Raw genomic sequence first — 22,209 nt, 5'->3', positions numbered from 1 at the left:
ATTTAGATCTATGCATAAAGATTCAGAGTGAACCAAAACTCTCCACAAGACTGTATGACAAGAGGGATGACAGTTTAACTTTCCAGCGGTCCACTTTCCCTTTATGTCCAGAGCGCCATAAGACTCTTGGTCAAAAGTTGTTTGATCAAGGTTTCAACATTCAAGGCCTCAAAAAAGCTTTCAAAACGTTGCATGGTAGACATGTCGAGGACACCCTCTTGTGACGCATCGGTGGCCAAAATTATGTCCCATGTAATTCCTTATTTCGTCCTGCACCCAGTGATATGTTCAGGTTAATTGTCTTGCCTTTACATGTATTTGTGACAAGTATCACCGGTGGGGCAGGGTACGAACACCCGGTATCATTACTATTTGATATTGATTCAAAAACACAGGCTCATGACACAGTCGACCCTACTTTTCTTGTGGCTATGGGAAGAGATATTATTTTATTTCTTTACAGTAACGAATTCAAAGAAGAAGGCTGGGTTCTTATGACCCCTATTTGCGAAGCCTGCCTGTGAATCGGTTTGATGTTTAACGCCGCACCCAGCAATATTCCAGCTATATGACGGCGGTCTGTCAATAATCGTGTCTGGATCAGACAATCCAGTGATTGGGATTGGGATCGATGACATGCATAAACCAAGTCAGCGAGCCTGACCACCCGATCCTGTTAGTCGCCTCTTACGACGATCATAGTCGTATTTTACGGAAAGCAGGGGTTGCTGAAGACCTATCCTATCCCGGAATCTTCACGGGTCTCTTATTGTTTTAAATGTTGACCTTGCTTTTCTATACTTTTCTATAAGACTCTGGTGACGGATATCTTCTGAAGTAGTTCAGCATTTTATATGTGCGGTGTTTGCTACCTTCACATTCCCTGTCACACCATTCTGCTTGTTGTCATGGTCTATAATCGTTTATATTATCAAAAGATGAGACACAAAACTTTTTTGTGTGTGGCAAAGTGAATATTCCAGATATTTCAAGGCGGGGGATGAGGGACACATTCAGTTCGCCGTGCGGACGTACGTCTCTTAGTCCTTCCTCGATCCTAGTGTGTGTGTGTGTGTGTGAGTGAGGATGGTTTTACGCCGCTTTTAAACAATATTCCAGCAATATCACGACAGGGGACACCAAAAGTGGGCCTCACACATCGTACCCACGTGGGGATCAAACCCGGATCTTCAGCGTGACGAGCGAACGCTTGACCCACTCAGTTACCCCACCGCCAATGGATACATTATACAATTGTTTCGAGCCTCGATGGTTTCCCACAAAAAAAAGAAGTCATTTGTAAAGAATATATTTAATAAAACGTTACAAGAAGCAAACCAAGTTTATCACAGTTACAGTCGTGGCAATCGAACAGAGACATATTAAAAGGACGGAATTGCGATAACGAGACATGCAATGATAAATGACAGCATATGTCATCATCTAAAAAACAGCATCTAAAAAACATGTGCTACACAACGATAGGTTTGCGTTGAATATAGGGAAGAGTGACATGTACTCGCTATACATCTACTGGTTAAAAAACTTTAAAATTCATGTTCCTGAAACAAACTATTTTGACCTTTAGTTGCAAAATTGTTTCCTTCCTTGTAAATGTTTGATCATTGAAAGTAATATCTGATAAAACATTCATGGCATATTTGGTCACCTCCTCCTATTATTTAATTGATTTGTTAAAATATCAATGGTTTTACTCGCAATTAGATAAAACACGTGTGCAATTTACAAGCGAAAGTCTCATTGAAAAACAGGTGGATACTCTTTCAACAGGAAACATCTAGTATAAAACAAAGTATTCATGAAAAATGAATTTGTAAATATATACTTTGCCAATTTAAACACATTTGACATTTTCTTCATAAAGCTTGTTGTTTTCTTCGATTGTCTATTTTTGTATCATGTTTAACATTTCCTTGATAATAAATGGCAAGAGGGTGGTTTACTAAAATGTATATTTATTTTATGTTAGATTGATAATGCTGGCATGTCGGTTCGTTATGTAGAAAGGACGTTACCGTGGTTTATTTGTTGATAATGCTGTATCAATAAAAACAATAATATCATCATCATACATTTATATACATTTCACAGCAAACAGAACCAGAAGGTTAGGACCATGTGATGCTCTGGAGAGGGATGAAACTATTTGAAGAATATAATTTTGTTTCAAGTTTTATGGACAAAAAAATGCTGAATATAGACCAAAATGTGTTGTGAATATGTACATGGAAACACTGCCCGAGTCTTCTTTACAGAGAAACTAATGACATATCTCGAAGCAGTGACCAGAGGAATATTCTGTCTTTAAGAAATATCACAGATCCTACCCCCATCCAAAGAATATTAAATAGCCGGCCCTTAACGTATATAAGTAGATAACAAAATACAGTCGAATTCTGCATTGAAACGAATATATAGCTCTCTCAGGGATGTGTCAAAGGTTGTGTAAATTGTTCTTTGTCCCGTTCACTTTTGTTAATGAATTTTTTTAAAGTAACTTTCAAGAAATTCATCTGTCGTAATTCGAAAATTTAATGTTTTTTGAATAATTTCTTAAATGAGTGAGAGAATAGGGTTTAGCTTTTTAGCAACACAACATCAAAATCACAGGGACAAAAGGGTTTACGATTTGTACGCAAATGGGAAATCGAACGCGGGTCTTAAGCCTGACGAGCAAACACTTTATCCACAGGCCGAAAAGGGAGATAACAGGAATGTATGCACATTTGGCAACCGTGCAGGGAATCGAACGCGGGTCTCAGGCGTGACGAGCGGACACCTTTTCCACAGGCCTAAATGTCAGATAAAGGGAATGTTGTCATATTTGTTACCCATTCTGGAATCGAATAGCGGGTCTAAGGGGTGACAAGCGAACGTTTGAACCAAAAGTTGGTAACGCGATTCAGCAGTATTAGGTTCCATTAAATGTTCTCGCAATGAGTTTTGACACTCATTACACGTTATCAACGGTTATATATATATAACAACAACAACATATAAATTTGAACAATATTAAGGCTCATCTAAATGACTTTACGTATAACAGTCTTATCTCGGTAGAAAAAACAAAATGCAAGGCACCGTCCAGGGTAAGGCTCATTATACACTAAACATGGACCATGGGACACTTTTACATGAAGCTAACATTGAGTATACGTTGTGATGTTTCAATCTAAATAAATATTATCGTAAAATGTCCGCATCGGGAATTTCGTTAAATGACTATTGTTTTTGAAAATGGTTTCAGATAAATTGTTCAATTATACAAAGTACAAATCACGTGCATTAATCTGGGAGATGTATTTACAAAAAAACCCCAGTGATTACAATGTTAGTTTCATAATAAATACACACATGGTTATATACAAACAATAGATTTGATATACAGTGTGAAGTTTTTTCGCAACACTGCAAATTTGTATTTGTACAGGTACGTAACAATTAAAACACCATATATTTCTCAGGTGACGATTTCAAAAAAATAACTGAACTAAAGGGCGATTTTAAATTACTTAAGAATTTCATATAACGAAATATGCATTCAAATTTTACAACTTGGTTTTATGTATTTTAAATTATTGTTCCCCTTTACACATATGTAAAATGCAAAATAGGTAAATAATCTGTTCATTTATGTGAATGTTTTCGTCATTTTTCTATAAAATGTCCAGAGTAATTAGGAAAGTGCCGTTCCAATTCTAGTCGCTGTAGAGGTCAGTTGCGGCCTAGTCCGATGGAAGCGGCATCTTCTGGGGAAGTGACCGGGCACTTACACTGGACGTTGGTCGGTCGTCGTACATGTCCATGCGACTGTCCACGCTGAGGCTGAATGCCGTACCTGCTGTGGCCGCGGGGGCGTTTGGCACGGGCACCTGGTTTCTAATGTTGCTGGAGGTTTTGTCACGGAACAGATAGTCTTCGATGCTGTAACCGGCTTTGCCCCTGCCAAGTGCCCGGATGTCTGCGTTGGAATCTGATAAGCAGAATGAAAAAATGACCCACGGGTAAACATTCTTGGAGGATTCCTGCGAATTTTGTTCGGGGTAGAATATCTTTTCGTTAACTGCTTCCAAACACACATGTTTGGTTTGGTTTGTTTTATAAAAGGGCGAGCAAAACATATTTTATCAGGAATTATAGAATGTCGAGCAAACAATTATTTATTTTTTGTGAAACCTGAGGGAAATTGTGTTATTTGCTAAAAAAGAGTTTCATTCAAACATATCACAAGCCACAACACGGACTTGAAATGGTTGGTCTCTATATCGCTGTCAAGGCACTTCAGTTGCTTTGTTGAATGAGGAATGATTTCAATGTAGATTTATTCCAATATATAGTCTGTTTGCTTTCTTGTCTAACACCGCACTCAGCAATATTCCAACTATATGACGGCGGTCTGTAAGATATCGAGTCGGGATCCGACAATCCAGTGATTGATATCATGAGTATCGATCCACGCAATTAGGATACGATGACATGATCAATCAAGTCAGCGAGCCTGACCCCCCGATCCCATTAGTCGCCTCTTACGACAAACATAGTCGCCTTTTACGGCAAGCATGGGTTGCTGAAGACCTATTCTAACCTTCACGGGTCCCAATATATGGTACATTAGTTTATAGTTAAAAGATGTGTAATTGAAAAAAACCACTTCAGCCAGATGTATTGATATATAATATAAGTCGAAATATGTTGATTGAGTATTGCCAGGTACGAGTATTTCCCCGCTAATTCAAGGCACAGAAACAACAGCTGTCACACATGATTACAGAAAACACCACACAAATTTGAAACGTAATGCAATGTTCTTCGCTGCATACCGTTTACCCAGATGTTTACAAACAGGAATAAGTTCAGACAGCAACGAGAGAACAGTTCTGAGCATGGCAAATATGCGGACGCTTGCATCCCAAATACCAAGTTGTCCGACTCCCCATTGTTCTTGGTGCCTTAGGTTTGGTACTTCCCAATCTGTTGACTGACATTAGGAGAGTACCCGGGTTTGCTGCCAGGAATACAGCCCTTCTGACAATCTGGGTAATGCAGAAGGTTGCAGTGTTGGGGAGGTTCCACATTCTCCGAAAAGTTCTGAGTGGGTTTGACCAGGCAGCGCTTTCTGGGAGAAGTCCAATTCGCTGTCTTGGCTGCGCGTAGAGGGGGCAAGGGCCCTGAGCTGATGATAAGCCTAACCAGCCCGACTTATGCCAGGATCACCCAAATCCTCTTAGCTGCATTCTTAAAATTTTAATCAATTATAATAATAATAATAATAATAATAATAAAAAAATAAAACATAATTATAATCGAATACCGACTACCACTGCATCAGAAACGTGCATATACCGAGTGTGTAGAAATATTACCAACCGCTACTAAACATTACCCACACCAGGAACCCGTTCCACAATACGTCCACCAACACTGAAGCATGAGAGTAACGATCGTCACAGCGCTAAGGTAGTAGTGAGTGAGTATGATTTTACGCCGCTTTTAGCAATATTCCAGGGTAATAGTTTCTCATAGCGATCACAGCGCTAAGAGTATCGCGAATAAGGGTTTCGACAATCGTAATAATAATAATACAAGTACGTAGAGCCATGTGTCCCGATGAAAAACTCTTAACTCTCATTCGCTCCACACCCCGCTCCAACTCCCACACCCTGATTCTTATTCTGGCATTCAATACGTCGCAGTTAGCGTTCGTTAGCTTCACACCATGTTAGTTAAATTGATCCCAGATAACTAACAAGACAATGATTAGTCACATTTCAACAACAACAACAACAAAGCGTCTTAAACAAACCAAACCAGTAAATTAATAAATATCTGTATCATGAGGATATCTTACCGCACACTATATTCCGGAGGTCTGGCGAAACAATGATTAAAACAATAACCAGGCGAGGAACGTATGTATCTAAACTTCCTTTGAATGTAAACAAACTACAAAATGGGCCACACAGATAGTTGACAAAAGTATGATTAAACACTTGTAAATTAATGTATGCGTGTATACATGTTTTGTTTGTTGTTTAGCGCCGCACTCAGCAATATTCCATCTATATGACGGCGGTCTGTATACATGGAGGGTAATGCAGAATAATAATGTTATTATCGTATCATCAATTAAGGAGAGGTGAAATTGGGTTTAACGTCGCGTCCAAGATTATTGCACTTATATAGCGACGTGCATGCACGTGTGTCTGTGGCTGCTTGTACTAGTCCGGACTGATGCCAATTTATAGTGCTAGCTCACTGAGATACCATGCCGCAGTTTAACATGAATACCCCACTCAGACACAGTTTACTGACTCCGAGCCGACCAGTCCTTGTTTTAGCCTCTTAATGCCGAGCGCCAGGCAGGGTAACAACAATTACTATCTTTTAACGTCTTTTGGTATGACGTGGCCGGGGATCGAACCCCGGACCTCCCGCTCTCCGGGCGGACGCTCTACCACTAGACCACGGAGGCGGTTTTGATGAATTTAGTCGCTACAATTGGAAATGCTGCGTATGTTTAATGTCGTTGACGACTGCCGAAGATGATTATCTTGTTGAGTCCCCAAACAAACTTTAATAAATCAGCATTCTTCTTGACGCTATATTTTAACATTCGGGAAGGGCCCTTATTTTATGTAAATAAGTGACTGTTTTAATAATTATTTTTTAATGACGACTAAAGATTTAATTTTATTCAAAAAGTACAAAACGCCTAGACGCAATCTAAATTTAGGATAAGGAAGAGAGAATTAGTGTTCAAGAATACCTGAACCTATTATTATTATTATTATTATTATCATTAGCAATGAGGAATCTGAATAGAAGATATGAAAGTTTATCTAATACCCGAATGTCACTGTCTAAGGGTCCAACTGGAACACCTGGTCATATGCAACCCTTGTTCTACTGGCGCACAAACGAAACCAAACTAAACTAAAGATAACAGTAGACGAAGTTCTGATGTTAACAGTTATGAGCCTATGGTGCGGGTATGTTATGTTTAAAATAATGGTTAATATAATCTACAGTTTGGAGAGCGTTCCTTCGTTTGTCGAAGACGTTGATCATAACGGGATCATAACACGTGACCTGTCCGTTTGCGAGTCACAATGCCCCGAGGGTGTGATTCGCTCATGCTTTCAGCCACTGGTTTGTTTCACGAATCCGTTTCCGTGGGGATTCCGGGTTAGGATAATAATATGTTTCTTTTCTACTTTTATATCACATAAATATTTAAACTGAAATGTGCCATTTTCTCATTCCTGATTCTGAAGGTACCACATGCAAATTACAATTTGTTTCACCCTGTGGGCTACACATGCACGCATTATGACAGTATAGGTAGGTATACACAATCTGGTCATGTTTATCCTCTGGATCAAGCGACCCTTATACAATACACATACCCAGGTATGATTTCAATCTTCAATGTCTTTCTGGGGCGGTCGGCACAAGACCAAATAGCGTCCATTCCAATTTGGAATGAACGTTGGAATGCTTTGGAAAGATCGCTCATTCCAAACTTTCCAAAGCTTGGAAAGATCGATCTTTCCAAAAAATCCAAAATTGGAATGGCAACATTTCCAAACATATTTCCAACACTGGAAATGTTTGGAATGACTTGGAATGGTTTGGAATGGTTTGGAATTGTTTGGAAATATGGTTAGAAGGAACAAGTTAAAATATGTTTTATCAGTAATTTGAACAATAAAAAGACTATGAATTAGGGGCTTTAGGGGTTGCTTATATAGTAATTTTGAAATTTTGAGATTTGGAAAGAATGCCAAGAGTGGGTGGGGGACGAACTAAGGGAGCTGTGTGTGTTGGGTGGTTGTTAGATAAGGTAGTTTTGGTTTTATTATTTTATTTGGGGTTTAAATGCGACTAATTAGTCCTGTTTTAATTAGGTATAAACCTAAGGCTTTGAATTTTTCTAATTTATTTTATGGATTTAGGATTGATTCTAGTGTAAGTCCGGTTTTAAGATTTAGGGTGGTCTGTAGTGTTGTTTGGTGTGTTTGGTAGCGTGTGCAGTGAATGAGTACGTGTTCTGGTGTTTCTTGTTGTTTCCAATGTGGGCAGTTTCCTGTTGTGTGTAGATTAGCTATTTTACGGTGATTATTTAGTTTGGTGCGGCCTGTTTGTAGTTTAGTAATTATTCTGTCGATTATTTTGGATGGGTGTAGTATTTTTGGTTTATTTAGGTTTTTTTTTGTACTTTCCTGATTTGGCTATTTAAGTTTTGGTATATATTTTGCCATTTTTTTGTTGATTTTTTGTTTAGTGAGACTTTTGATTTCTGATTTTGAGCTGGGTAAGTTTAAGCTTATTTCTGGGAGTTAAAGGGATAATTTTGCTGCTTTATCTGCCTTTTCATTTCCAAAGATTCCTACGTGGGCGGGGGTCCAAATGAACTCTATTTGTTTACCTGCCCTAGTTAAGTTGTTTGAGCTATTAAGTATTTGATTTATTAGTTTGGGGTGGTTTTTAGTGTTTTTATTTTTGAGGGCTTGTAGTCCACTGAGGGAGTCGGTTAGGATGAGGATTTTTTGGTTGTTTTTTAGATTGCTGATTGTGTAGTGCTGAGACAACTACTGACTGATATAGAAGATTTAACGTGCGCTTTCCGACTGCAGCGTATTTCGCACACGGGCCTGGCCGGACCATTTAGTGTATTCCGAAAAGGGTGAAAGTGGTGTGTGCAACCCAAAAGGGGGCTTTTAGGGGTTGCTTATATTAAATTTTTGAGATTTTTAAATTTGGAATAAATGCCGAGGTGGGTGGAGGAGGGAACTAAGGGAGCCGGTTGAGGTGGGTGTTTGTATTTTTATTGGATTTTGGATTGGTAGATTAATTAGTTTTTAGATGCGCTTAATTAGGTCTGGTTTGATTAGAAATACGCCTAGGGCCTTGAAGTTTTCTTGTTTATTTTGAGGGTTTAGTGGTTCATCTAGAGTAGGAACCTTATTTAGATTGAGGGTGGTTTGTAGTGTGGTTCTGTGTGTTTGGTAGTGGGTGCAGTGGATCAGTGCGTGTTCTGTGGTTTCGGGTTGTTTGCAGTGGGGGCAGTTGCCTGTGGTGTGTCTTTTAAGTTTTTTTAGGTGGTTATTTAGGTTCGTGTGTCCTGTTTGGAGTTTTGTAATTAATCTGTCAATTTTTTTAGAGGGGTGTAGGATTTTAGGTGTGGCTAGTGGTTTTCTGAGCACTTTTTTGATTTGGCTATTTGAGTTTTGATATTGATTATGCCATTTTTTGGTTATTTTTTGTTTGTTTACACTTTTAATTTCTGATTTTGAGATGGGTAGGTTTAGGCTTATTTCTGGTATTTTAAGAGATAATTTAGCTGCTTTATCGGCGCTTTCGTTGCCGTAAATTCCTACGTGGGCGGGGATCTACAAGAAGGTTATTTGTTTGCCTGCTTTTGTTAGGTCGTTGGAGCTTTTAAGTATTTGGTTTATTAATTTAGGTCGTTTTTTGGTATTTTTGTTTTGGCGGGCTTGTAGTCCACTAAGGGAGTCGGTGAGAATTAGGATTTTATTGTTGTTTTTAGATTGTTGGTTATGCAGGGCTGAGGCCATGCCAATAAGTTCGGCCGTGAATATAGATTGGTTGTTAGGGAGTCGGTAAGATTGTGTGGATATAACTGGTTGTGTGGTATGGACTCCGAAGCCTGTGTGGTTGGAGATCGGGTCTGAAGATCCGTCAGTGTATATGTGACACCCATTTGGCCAATTTTCATGTATGTATGCAATTGTGGTGGTTTTAGCTATGTTTGGGTCGGTTTGTTTATTTATTTGGTTAGCTAGCGTTGTGTCTAAACGACGTTATTTGGACGCTTCAAAACATCGTTTTTCCGTCCAAATAACGTCGTTATTTGACATCGGAATTTACTGGGAGAGAACGATATCATCAAGCTCCTCCCTTTCTTGATTGGCATTGTCAATCAAGCAACAGCGTCTACCGGTATTCCTACTTCTCAGATTTCATTGGTATGTTCTCGCGTGTTAGATTACAGGCCCGAGTTTGACGCTGTACTCGAAGCGCTTAGCGGAAGTACTGAAATCAATCGTTCTGCGCATGCGGATTGCTTAATGCCTTGTCCAAATTTTCCGTTCTGTGCATGCGCGATTTCGCGTATTGTTTCCACTATATGTCACCACTATTTAACAGTGATTCATAAACACAGTCTCGTGATGAGTTCGGAATCGTACAATGTCGCTTTAATTTATGGCACGTACTTGATAGGCGCGTATTTCCCATTAACAAATACAATGATAACGGTAATAATTTTAGTCAAAATAATTAGGAAAGCGCAAGGCTCAGGAACGTCTGAGTATAGGAAAAGGATTTATACTTTCGAAAGTTATATACTCGTCAAATACGCAAAAGAATATCAACCTGCTTTTAAAACTTATTTTTGTAGAAGGTGATCTTGGTGTTTATTGCCAGATAGTATATGCATATACATTTTCCAGATATTGCTTATTTTAATGTTTATTAATAGTTTTAAGGTTCGTCCGCCTAATTGACGGGATTCCACTTTCTCATTTGTACATGACACTTAAACAGTGTTCTGTTACTGTAAACAGATTAGTTTCAAATTCCAAACTGGTGATATCTATTCAGTCTCTAAAACTGTATAGTTTTTAAAGAAACAAGTAACTCCATTTAAATTGAAGAGTCACATGGAAGTGCACCAGAATTATACACTGTATTCCGGACGATTGTGTTCTTTCATCTACTTTTAAATGTTGCCTATACACTAATCTGGACGTACTAGTCATTGTTCTATTTATGTCATCCTATTATATATATATATTTATATCAGATATACATAAACGCATGTTACCATTCTAAAGTCATACTCTCATATAACCTTATATTGTTCATAGTATCAAAGTTTATTCAACAACATCAAGAACAGCAATTTAAACTACTGAAACACCCAAACACAAGGCTGTTATCAAGCGCTGGTGCAGACGTGATGCATCGTCAAAAACTGTATCGTGATGTCTTCAGAAATACAATTTCTTGCAACATTTATACTACGAGATAGTAAGCCTAAAGCTTACTCACCGGTGGAACGTAGACAATATCGCTAATACAGATATCACGTATTTGAATGTTAATACTAAAGACAACACTCATTATTTTTGCAGTGACGATATAACACTTATACACGTTTATTGGTGACTTTCATCAGTTTTGCTAATAATTTTAAAAACTTTGTTTTCACATATACAAGTAGCAATACCCGACTAGCCTGTCATAGATACTTATGGGGCAGTTTTCAATCTTGTACTGACTTACTCTGGTGTTCCTGAGGGGAGGTTATTGGCTTGGGTGTTATACCCCGTTTTTCTGGTAATCCTATAATTACTTCATTTTTATCTAATGACACCCTGTTCTCTGGATCACGGCTCCGTGACTATCCATAACAATTAAGATGAACATTCAGATCAAGTACATGAATAAGTTTGTTTTGACGCCACAGTCAATCAAAGACCAATGCTGTGCGGTTTGATTACACACTTCTACCAGGTCGAACATCGTGGATCTTTTTCTACCTAAAGAGAATCATAGTTCATATGCTAATCCATCTATTGCCTACGAAAACCGTCCCGCTCAAGATGACCTTACTTGTTGTTAAATCCATTCAAATGCGCTGAAATGTGCGTGTCAAGGACAGCTGATGTCCGATGCTGAAGAACCGTGTTCACAGCTGCCCGACTGACACACAGCTGTTATAGATATTTAACTAACCCCTGATCAAAAAGATGCCCTTCGTTAATCTCTGTGTGGAGTACCGTATATACCTGTGATAACGATACCGGTGGCGATGCTGATGGTGGTGGTGATGATAATGATGGTGACGGCGATGCGGGAACACCGCATGAATGACCTGCATAGATATATCTAGATCGGTGACGCTAAGCCGGTGACCCGTACCCAGATCCGGACATACCAGTGAAACAGGCACTCACTCACTCACTCACTCACTCACTCACTCACTCACTCACTCACTCACTCACTCACTCTGTATCAATCTATCAATCTATCAATCAAACAATCAATCAAAATGGAAATCGAGTGACGGATGCTTGACTCATCGTAAGTCTTTGTACGCCATTGTATCGTTGCTAGTGGTACCAGTTACCGGTTTGGGCTAGACGAAGCATTGACGAAGCAAAGAGTTTAATCAGACGTCTCCTTGGGGGAGACAGGTATCACACCTGTGATCCCTGGCGATAAGAAATATGACATTGCGTACCAGGCCAGCAGTTAGACATATCAACGTATAATTGTAAATTCTCCTCGGCGTAATATATATCTTGCAGGTGTACGTAAACAGGATGTGTTTGGTAACTTGAGCAGGAAGCACAAGTACACAAAGGGATGGTATTTCAGATGACAAATGAAAGAAGACAGAAAGATTGTGACCCAAATTTAGTGACTGGTGGCCGTGTCGCACACACGAATTTTTATTAAGTGTATCCTCGAGAGTCAGTAAGAAACTAGAAATAACTGCCTTTGTTCTGTAAATCTCACCAAGTTTCAGCTTTCGCCTCTTCCTTTGTGAATGAGGTTTCACATTTGTAAAATGATCTCTGTTATCTGTCTGTACCATCAACTTAACTGCCCTCACCCCCTGCAGTTTTCCCGTCCCATATTACCAAGCAGGTGACCCACAAGGAGGACTCATGAGTTATACTGTGCCTACCACAATAAGTTGTGAATACGTAGCCTTGCTGTGGCCAAACATTTTGTAACAATTTGGCAAACTTTGATATGTAAACAGCACATATAATTCAGTTTTATTTCATCTTAACATATCAGTTGAATCCCACTTGACCTTTGAAGATCCGGTTAAGAATAGATTTACAGCAACCCATGCTTGCCGTTATAGGCGACTATGCTTGTCGTAAGAGTCGACTCAAGGGATCGGGTGGTCAGGCTCGCTGACTTGGTTGATGCATGTCATCGTATCTCAATTGCGTGGATCGGTGGTCGTGATATCAATCACTGGATTGTCTGGTCCAGACTCGATTATTTACAGACAACCGTCATATAACTGGAATATTTCTACGTGCGGTGTTACACAATGAACAACAAAAACGGAAAAAACGGATCCTACTTATTTTGTGGATACCATAACAATAAATCAAACCAATAGATCGTTTGAGCTAGCTAAATATAAAAAATAGTCGCACGGTCTCACGTGAAATGTTCTTCATGAATACTGTAAATCATGAAATTAACGCAATAATAAGTCAGCACATTAATGCGAGTATAGAAGAACCCTGGCCTCAAATGCGTCATGACATTTATGAGAGTAGCCTTGCAAAAATCACTGTAGTCATAAAAACGATTTTTACATATATAAATACATACAGAGGAAATGCTTAGCATTTTTCTTTTAAGGACGAATGTGGGACTTGCTTAATACATATGTATGTGGACATATATGTATGTACATTTGGATGAATATAGATATACCTCCTTATAGATAGTGATCGTAGATGATTGTAGAACGTGTACGAAGAAAATGGAATAATTATGTGAGTAATCGGGTAAATACCACGTTTAGCAATATTCAGCCATGTTGCGATATTGGTTTCCAACATACAAGACGGACCATGAAATTATGACTAGAATTTGGACCTGGCTTTCTGGTGTGATGTAACACCCCATAATCTAATGTAGAAAAAGAGCTAAAAGCACGAATAAAGATCACGAGATGAAACTTATGTATACATCTGGGCATATATTTGCGTAGTATTACTATGTTAATTCATCAGTATATATGTATTTTGCACAAAGGATATTGTAGATCGACGCTTACATGCGCATATAACCTATTCACCAGTGCTGTAATATTTAATTCATTTGTCTTTTGATACATATAGATAGGAACATGGAGAGGCTGTCTGAAGAAATATAGACACGCATGGGATCTTTTGGATAGTTGTACTTCACGGTTAGACAAACGCTTAGTCTCTGAAAATACATTATTTTGGTTAAAACGAGAAACTATATTTAAATTTAAAAGGAGCCCAAGTGATATGGAAATTTTAGCCTAAACCCGTTGAACATCTAGGCTTGTTTCATTTGGGGCTATAGCATTGCAGTAAGGCCTGGGCGGAAGGGAACATAATTTGGTTCAGGGACTGTGAGACAAACTGCATCACGGTCTGTATCGCCGTCATGATCTTTAGAGCTACGAAATTAGAGCCATCTGAGACAGCCACTCGACACCTGTTTGCACCCTTCAGATACCAGTCACTACTGTCACTACTCCTCTCTCCAAACGAAAAAAAACCCGAAAAATGTCGGAAGTGTATATTTTTAATCCTTCTAATTTACTATTTAGATACATGATTTAACATAAAAGTAATTATATAGATATATGTGATGCTGGTACCGTTTTGTCGCCATTGTGTAGCTATTGTGGAGTTATTATGAATATCAAATACATGTCTTGAAATATTGACTTGTAAAAGAGTTAATCAAAGAACCATATGTAGCCATTTAATTGGCGTGTATGGATATATTATCCATCTACTTATACACACTTATTATGGACATATACAGCATTTCATTGTACCTTATTATTGAAAAAATACCCGTGAAGATACGGGTTAGAATAGGCCTTCAACAACCCATGCTTGTACTAAGGTGACTAACACGATCGGGTGGTCAGGCTCGCTGACTTGGTTGATGCATGTCATCGTATCCCAATTGCGTAGATCGGTGCTCTTGATGTCAATAACTGGATTGTCTGGCCCAGACTGGATTATTTACAAACCGCCGTCATAAAACTGGTATATTGCTGAGTGCGGCGTTTAACAACAAACAAACAAAATCTATTATTAAACACCTTCCAACAATGAGAAATTAAACTTATATTTCTATATATTCTGTTATATTTATAACATAATTTGATTCATAATTTAATTATTGCGTTGCTTTCTTCCCTGTCATTCAATGTACATGTTCAACCCCCTAAACTTTTAATATAATTTCATTTTTCACAAATGGATACGTTAATGAGTTGCCTAGATCTCTCGTTACCTACTCACACGAACAGATTAAAATAATTTGTTTTACTATCATATTTCTGTTTATCTAATTCATAATACGAAATTGATAATTCATTTATCACAGTATAGATCATATTCGTTTATATCACTATCTGATGCTAAGGTTTTATTGCAGAAATTATAATTAATTCAAAATGTAGAAAGATACACAATTTGCCATTATTTATTAAACTGTACAAAGTATAATATAAAGATCAGAATGCCTGTAAGAAAGAAATATTTGTCGATAAGTCCCATTTTTCAGATATGCCCTTCAGTAGTATTATTGTATATCTCCAAAGAGAGGTTTACATTGTAGTTATCATTATTTGTGGATAATTCAAAAAGCAACATAGAAAATATATATGCTACCATGACGAAAGAATACAGAGTATACATAACTCGCAATTATCCAAAAGAGATTTCAAATCACAATAACATATCTGATATAAAGAGGGATGGTAATGATTTAATCTCTACATTGTGCCCTTGTTCGCGAGCCCTTGTTCTATTCAGCAAACAGCCCCAAACCGAAACTCCACAACATATCCGATTACACTGATTCAAGCTGTCCCAGTTCTCCATGCGATACTGACGCCCGTTCGTCTCCCAGACCATAGAGAATAAATTTAAAAGGAATCCAGCTCAAGTCTAGAACGATTTGGCAAGCCTAGATTGCCTCAATTCTATCCATGAAAGTAAGCATTAATAAAAAAAATATTGTTCTTGTCTGCTTCAGATTATATTTTGTAGAGACATATGTTTAACTAGGAAAATTGTACTTACACCGGCGCTGTCCCTATTGAAGCTATTTATAAGAATTTCGAATTGTCGTCCATTGTTCGATGTCAATACATCGATGACAAGTGAGGATATCATAAAGTAATCGTTGATGCCGCGCTACACTATAATAAAAATTATAATAAAGTTGACTGGTGTGTACATTACTACAGTGAACATTTACATGATCATGCCCTTATAATCAAATGCCGTAATGTCAAATACTAATATATTATTGTGTGATGAATTTAACTGGATCAGTGGTAAAATGTGATATTAATATTCCATCAATTTCTCTCCTGGTTGGTCCATCCATGTCTACAAAATGAACATAATACAATTAAAATGGAGCCTAGACCAATTCTTAATTTCAGGCTAGGGCTGTGGAAATCTAGACTTTCACAATCGTTATAGATTTGAGTTGGTCTCGAGCTCATTTTTTACATTATTCTCTTGGGTCAACGCCACAGCTCATACCATACACTAACAAGACCAGATTGCCCCCCGCCGGAGCTCCTGGATTTTGGTTATATCAACTAACATGGCCAACTCTGCTCTTAAGTAAACAAGAACCTAATCAGCGAGGGGTCCTTTATCATCCCTATGTGACTGCTTATAAAAATCTGATATCTCTTCCCAGAGACCATATAATCTATTATATGGTCTCTGCTCTTCCCAAAGACCTGGTTAATAATATATTTTCTGCTGCATATTCGAAACAGAGTGAGTGAGTTGGTACCTCATATGTTTACGGTTCTATTTTAAATGACTGCAGCGCCCCATTATGAAAACAAATTGTTTTAACGCCGCTCTCAGCAGTATTCCAGTGATATATTACGGCGGTCTGTTGTATATGAAATAAATGCAAATTGAATCTTGAATCTTGAAAGTTGTAACATTTCCGCTAATAAGTATCACATGCAGTATACAGTATATCAACTGCAATATACTGTATACAACATGCAGTATACAGTGTGTCGGGAGCTCCGCGCTGGTCGGGAGCTCCGCGCTGGGCTGGAGCACACATTTCCTACCCCTCTCCCTTCGGCAAACACCTCATGAGGGTTGCAACGAGGTCACAGGTCAGGCGTGCACTCGTCAGTTGTCTAATGCGGTCAAGAGTAAGATCTTCTGGAAGACCACTGCACTAGAGGTATGTGGATTGTTGATGAGGTACTACGTGTTTGGAACTGGGAGTCGAACACTAAGCACTTTTAGAGAAGAGCTCACAATAAAACGTTATGGACTCGCGGACGGACTTGTGTTTTCATTTCAAGACTTACATGTATCAGGTTGAACTTCTACGACAGATGTAACTTGGTTACCGCTTCCTAACTGTAGCATTAACTAAACTTTACGCCTTTTATACACATTTGTGATGGGGCGACAATGCGACAACGAGACATATTTTGACCTTGAAAATGTCGCGTTACGGCATCGTCGCCCTTTTGTAAAATAAAGAAAAGGATTATTCAAAGAGCGACAATGCAAACACGCGACAATGCGACAAATGGCCAATTGTCGCGCTTTTGTTAATTTTGACACGTTTTGCTTGTTTTTGTAAGGGCGTCAATGCAACAGTGCGACAATGCGACAACGCGACAATGTCCCTTCCGTGATCCGTGCAAATAAAACTGAGTTATGAAATAGAAGTCTGACATGCCAATTAAAAGATAAAGTGTTGCAGCTTCTGATTTCATAGATCTTCAAGAAGGATTATCAATAATAGGATGGGTGATGAGTTCAACTGCATGCCGATTCTATACGCTGTGATTAACAATAATGCTCCGAGTCAATACATTTTGTCAAAATGTATGACATGTATTACGTGAATGAACATATTGTTTATACTCGTCCATGTTTTTGACGGACAATATAATTTACATGCTCGGTAAAAGTGAGGACGGGCATCACTGTGTGTTTCCGTGCTTTATTCAGGTGAACAATTGACTTGTCCTTGCATGTGTTTGTGACGGGTGCCACCCGTGTGGCAGGATACGCTCACCTTTTCCCGAACACCCGTTGGATGGCCTGAACCAATTCGGATTTTAATCCCACCCACATCAGTCTGTACACCGTGATATAACTGAAATACTGAATTACTGTACAGTTGAAAATGGTGTTTAATGCGATTACCGTAGTGTGTTACTGCAACTGTTCAAATGTTGTGCTGTTATGTAATATGTAAAAGAAAGCATATTCAATTATCCAATTAATTTGAATAGTGCGTCAGTGTATTTTATTAACGCCCCAAACCGTAATTTAAACACATATAATAACAGATCATTTTCACGCATGGTGCCTTGACTTACTGCTAACTTTAAAAGGCCAGCCCGGAATAAAATAGTTCCCCCCCCCCCCCCCCCCCCCCCCCATGTTTTAGTATGTTTACAAGAAATATATTCCAAACAATATCCTTATTAGATGAGGATTACCTCAGTAAGTCAATTACAATGACAGAGCGTCGTAATACATTTACATCAAGTACAATACGTCAAAATGGCCGACACGATAAACGTGACGGGAGATATTTCCGAAGTTGTTAATTAACCTGTGGCTATTTCAAGCCTTTGTCATCACTGATCTATTAGCCGATCGTTGAAAGGTGATTGTAAAGATGTGTCAAATAGATACTAAGGTAAATTCATAGATTGCTGTTGATTGTCACTACGATAGTTTGGATGTTTTTTTCGTTTGTTTTTTTCTCTGGGATGGGTTGTAGCGAGGGTATCCTTAAACGGGCATGCAACCACGCTTCTGTATGAATTCGTACCAGTGAATTCCAAGGGTTTTCCCCAGGAATGTGGAAGTAGTCAGTGTTTACGCCATTTCAAGAATACAGTCACGTGAAGAACGTCATGTGACCGACCTCTCGTCCTAGCCGTATATCTTGTAAACTTCACATTAAAAATTGTGTTATTATTCAGGGATGTGAGCAGGTTTTCCCGAAAAAAGAGGAAAAGTCTAGGGGGGTCTGGGGGCATGCCCCCCCCCCCCCCGAAATTTTTAAAACATTTGATTGCATTTTAAGCAATTTCATGCAGTTTGGACAACATTCACACCAAGAAATGTAATAAGTCAATGGCAAAAGTCAATAAGTCAAATAAACAAGATGGCAGATGCAGTAAAATTTCGAAGTTAAATCAGTACTTTTAAAAAATCGGGCATAGCTTTCGCGCACCTGGCTACCCGCCAGGTCTGGGAGCAATACTGCCATAAACTGAAACCCCCATCCCCCAGGCACAAGGACAACTGTCACAAGCGTGCAATGTCTGACCCTTTCCCCATGTTGAAGCATATTGAAAAAACTTACCTTGTACTTACCTTTTGATGGAAAAAACAAAACTCCATTGCAAACATAAGACATTAATACAACATATATCCCCATGACGGGGTTTTGGACGCTGAAGAAACATTCATAGTTTTTTCGCTTATCACATGAACAACTGTAAAACATCTCATTCACTTACAGGCTAAAAGACAACTTTATCTTAAAAACAAGCCATCAGCTGACTCTGAGTATTTACAATTTCTGTGTGACGCCACACCCCACGTTATAGTGCAAGTATTCGTGACAGAAAACGTACGATGTCCGAAAACCTATGCTGGTGAAAGCCCTGATCGAAAACAGGACAATCCGCGCCAAATGTCCGGTTTTCGATCATATTTTTCGGAGTGTTTTTTTAAATTTTTTAATTAAATTTTTACGCGGAAGATGATTTTTTCCGAGGACTACAGTTTTAAAAAACGCGATTTTCCGCGTTTCCGCGGAGATTTCACATCCCTGATTATTATAACCAAATGAAACACAACCCATTATTCGATAGGGGTAACTGTTCATAGCCGAGGGATATGTTACCACAATAAACTTGGTAACATTGTTTGGTTTGACTTCTTGGCGCGTGCCTGAATTTCAGTAACATGTTGCATATCCTAAAACTGGCTTATCAGCAAATCTCGCTGCACTGCGCGCGACAGATACTAGAGCAAGGCATGCCAGAAATACGAAACCTAAAGCTTTCGAAAGGAAGCCTTGGGAATCGCGTGCGTCGGGGGACCAGCGCCAGCTGATTGGCCATTAACAGCTGTACAAGGCGGAGCAAAAAGCATCGTTTTTCCGTCCATTTTAGGCTTGAAAAACTCGACCATTTTCTGCACACTTTCTAGACGCTCACCAATTAATCAATTTTAATGAATTTTAGTCGTTTTTCCGTCCATTGACCATATACGGAAAAAAACGACGTTTTCGTGTTTGCAGTGTAATAGGTCTCAAGATTAAGTATTCGGCTGGATGGCAGCTGCCATTTAATTACAAAACAGACAGTCGTCTAGACGGCTCACATGTAAGTGCGCCGACATGTGCCTAAGATCATAAAATGGACAATCTTTGGTAACATCTAATTTATTGTTGTCTCACGCCAGAGCTGTGAATAATTCTGTTCATTGAACAATTGGAATTCAGGAAGTTATCAATAATTGTTTTACTAAACATAAGATAAGATAAGTTGTTTACAACATAATATTATGATGTCAGGACGTACTACTGTCAAAACCATATATTTTAAAATCAACTATGATTTCCAAGTCCCGATTAGCAAATCAATGAGGTATCAGTTTCACCACATGTGCACAGACCGCCTATACTTATATATATATTTTTCATAACTATTCTCCAGTTAAAGTGTTATCCTCTTATCAAAAAATCTGTGAGAGTGATCATCATTAACGAAACTCATTCACATCAAAGAATACAGAACAAATGAAGAATCAGATGCATACATTTATTGCCATGCTTCATTCATCACGAAGTAGATTTACATACATTTGTGAATAGCACTTAAACTGTGATAATGAATTTTACCATTGTCCATATTATATTATAAATATTAACCATAATATGGATTTCCGAATATAAAAACGACTCCAAACGTTGATATTTCAGACAAAAACAAAGTCAGCTGTCTTTTAACGTTCAGGGGAAAAGGGTTTGCTTTCACAATTGAACATTTGTTTTCACCAAAGGACAATCAAATCAAGCCAAAAACAGTAAAAATACACATATATGGTTAGCGACCGCCTTTATACAGCGAGGGGGGAAATTCGTCTGCTCTAACTGCCTTCACAAAAACATTCCAGCCCTTAATTAACGAGGCAGCTGTGACGTAGTAGCATTACATTCGCTGCGTTTGCAGCATATAAGATGTGTAATCTGTGGAGTGACTAAAGTAATATTACGGCTGAAATCTTACTTGCATGGTTGTTTTAATAGAAAACCTACGGTTTAAAAACACAATTGTTCTTATATAATGTTATTAGGTTTGGTTTATAAATACAAGAGAAGATTTTTTATACATATAAAACTGGTCGAAAATACAGCTGAACAATAGAAAAATAAAAATAGGAGTTGTGAATAGTGACAAATTTGAATTACATCACTGTGTCAATAATTATTGATTGATTCCGTCAAACAACTGTCAAACCATTTATTGCCATGTACGTACATGTACACAGGAAGTCGGCGCTGTCGGAGGCTCCAGGTAAATAAACATCGTGGTTTTATGACGGGAGATCAGACGAACCGTGAACCAGGGGCATGCGACGTAATTACACCTAAAGGTGGTAGAACCAGGGTATTGTCTCTTGGACTGGCTAATTGACCGTACGTATAATTGGTAAATATATTCGTTTTGACACCCGTGTTTCATGCGCATCCCGGCTCATAAGCAGAATACAGACAAATGAGGCCCCGTGATCAGCGGAGCGTGAACAACATGGATGCCGCCTTTCGGCCGTGCCGAACAGTCAAGCTGCGATCTCGGAACTGAATCCAATTGCAAGCGGAGACAAGATTACTTCCCTTACCCAAACATGATCGTTGCTCAGAAATGTTCAAATCTATCTTCAGTAAATCATGAAATTAATGCGAGCATGACATTTATGCGAAAAATGCGACTGTCAGTCCCTCTGATTATTTTAATATGTTTCATTTCATCATGATAAAAAAGTTAGTCACTTATAAGGTTACCACGTTGAAAATGGAAACGATCGTTAACAAAAACAACAAAATGTATTCTCTCATCACTCAGCCTAACAGTGATATAACTGCAAATTAAACAATCGGTTACATCCCATTAGTGAGACATCCCATTAGTGAGACACCCATTGTAAGAGAGTGGAGTAGGTGGGATTAATTAGCTAACACAGCCAGTCTACCCACTTAACAATGGTCACAGCCCATGATTAGCGGATTAATTAATAAGAGTAGGCCAGTAATTCTGTTTGAATATTCTCAGGAAATGACTTAGTTAGGAGCTAGTAGGAGCTTACG

At 38.6% G+C, this 22,209-nt stretch overlaps 1 protein-coding gene across 2 annotated transcripts in view; it reads right to left on the bottom strand.

Moving 5' to 3' along the window:
• Window positions 1-1,352: 1,352 nt before the first annotated feature.
• Window positions 1,353-22,209, bottom strand: part of LOC139458283 (fibrocystin-L-like) — a 104,763-nt gene continuing 83,906 nt past the window's right edge. For both annotated transcript variants that reach the window (XM_071239661.1, XM_071239662.1), the window contains one exon: window positions 1,353-3,994. In XM_071239661.1, the coding sequence (XP_071095762.1) occupies window positions 3,747-3,994 (248 nt within the window). In that variant the 3' untranslated portion in view covers window positions 1,353-3,746. The remainder of the gene's footprint in view (window positions 3,995-22,209) is intronic.

This window comes from Haliotis cracherodii, unplaced genomic scaffold (assembly GCF_022045235.1).
Source record: "Haliotis cracherodii isolate W230 unplaced genomic scaffold, xgHalCrac1.p SCAF_12, whole genome shotgun sequence".
Classification (NCBI taxonomy): Eukaryota; Metazoa; Mollusca; class Gastropoda; order Lepetellida; family Haliotidae; genus Haliotis; species Haliotis cracherodii.
The sequence above is the reverse complement of the archived record's forward strand: the minus strand, read 5'-3'. Positions and strand labels throughout refer to the sequence as shown.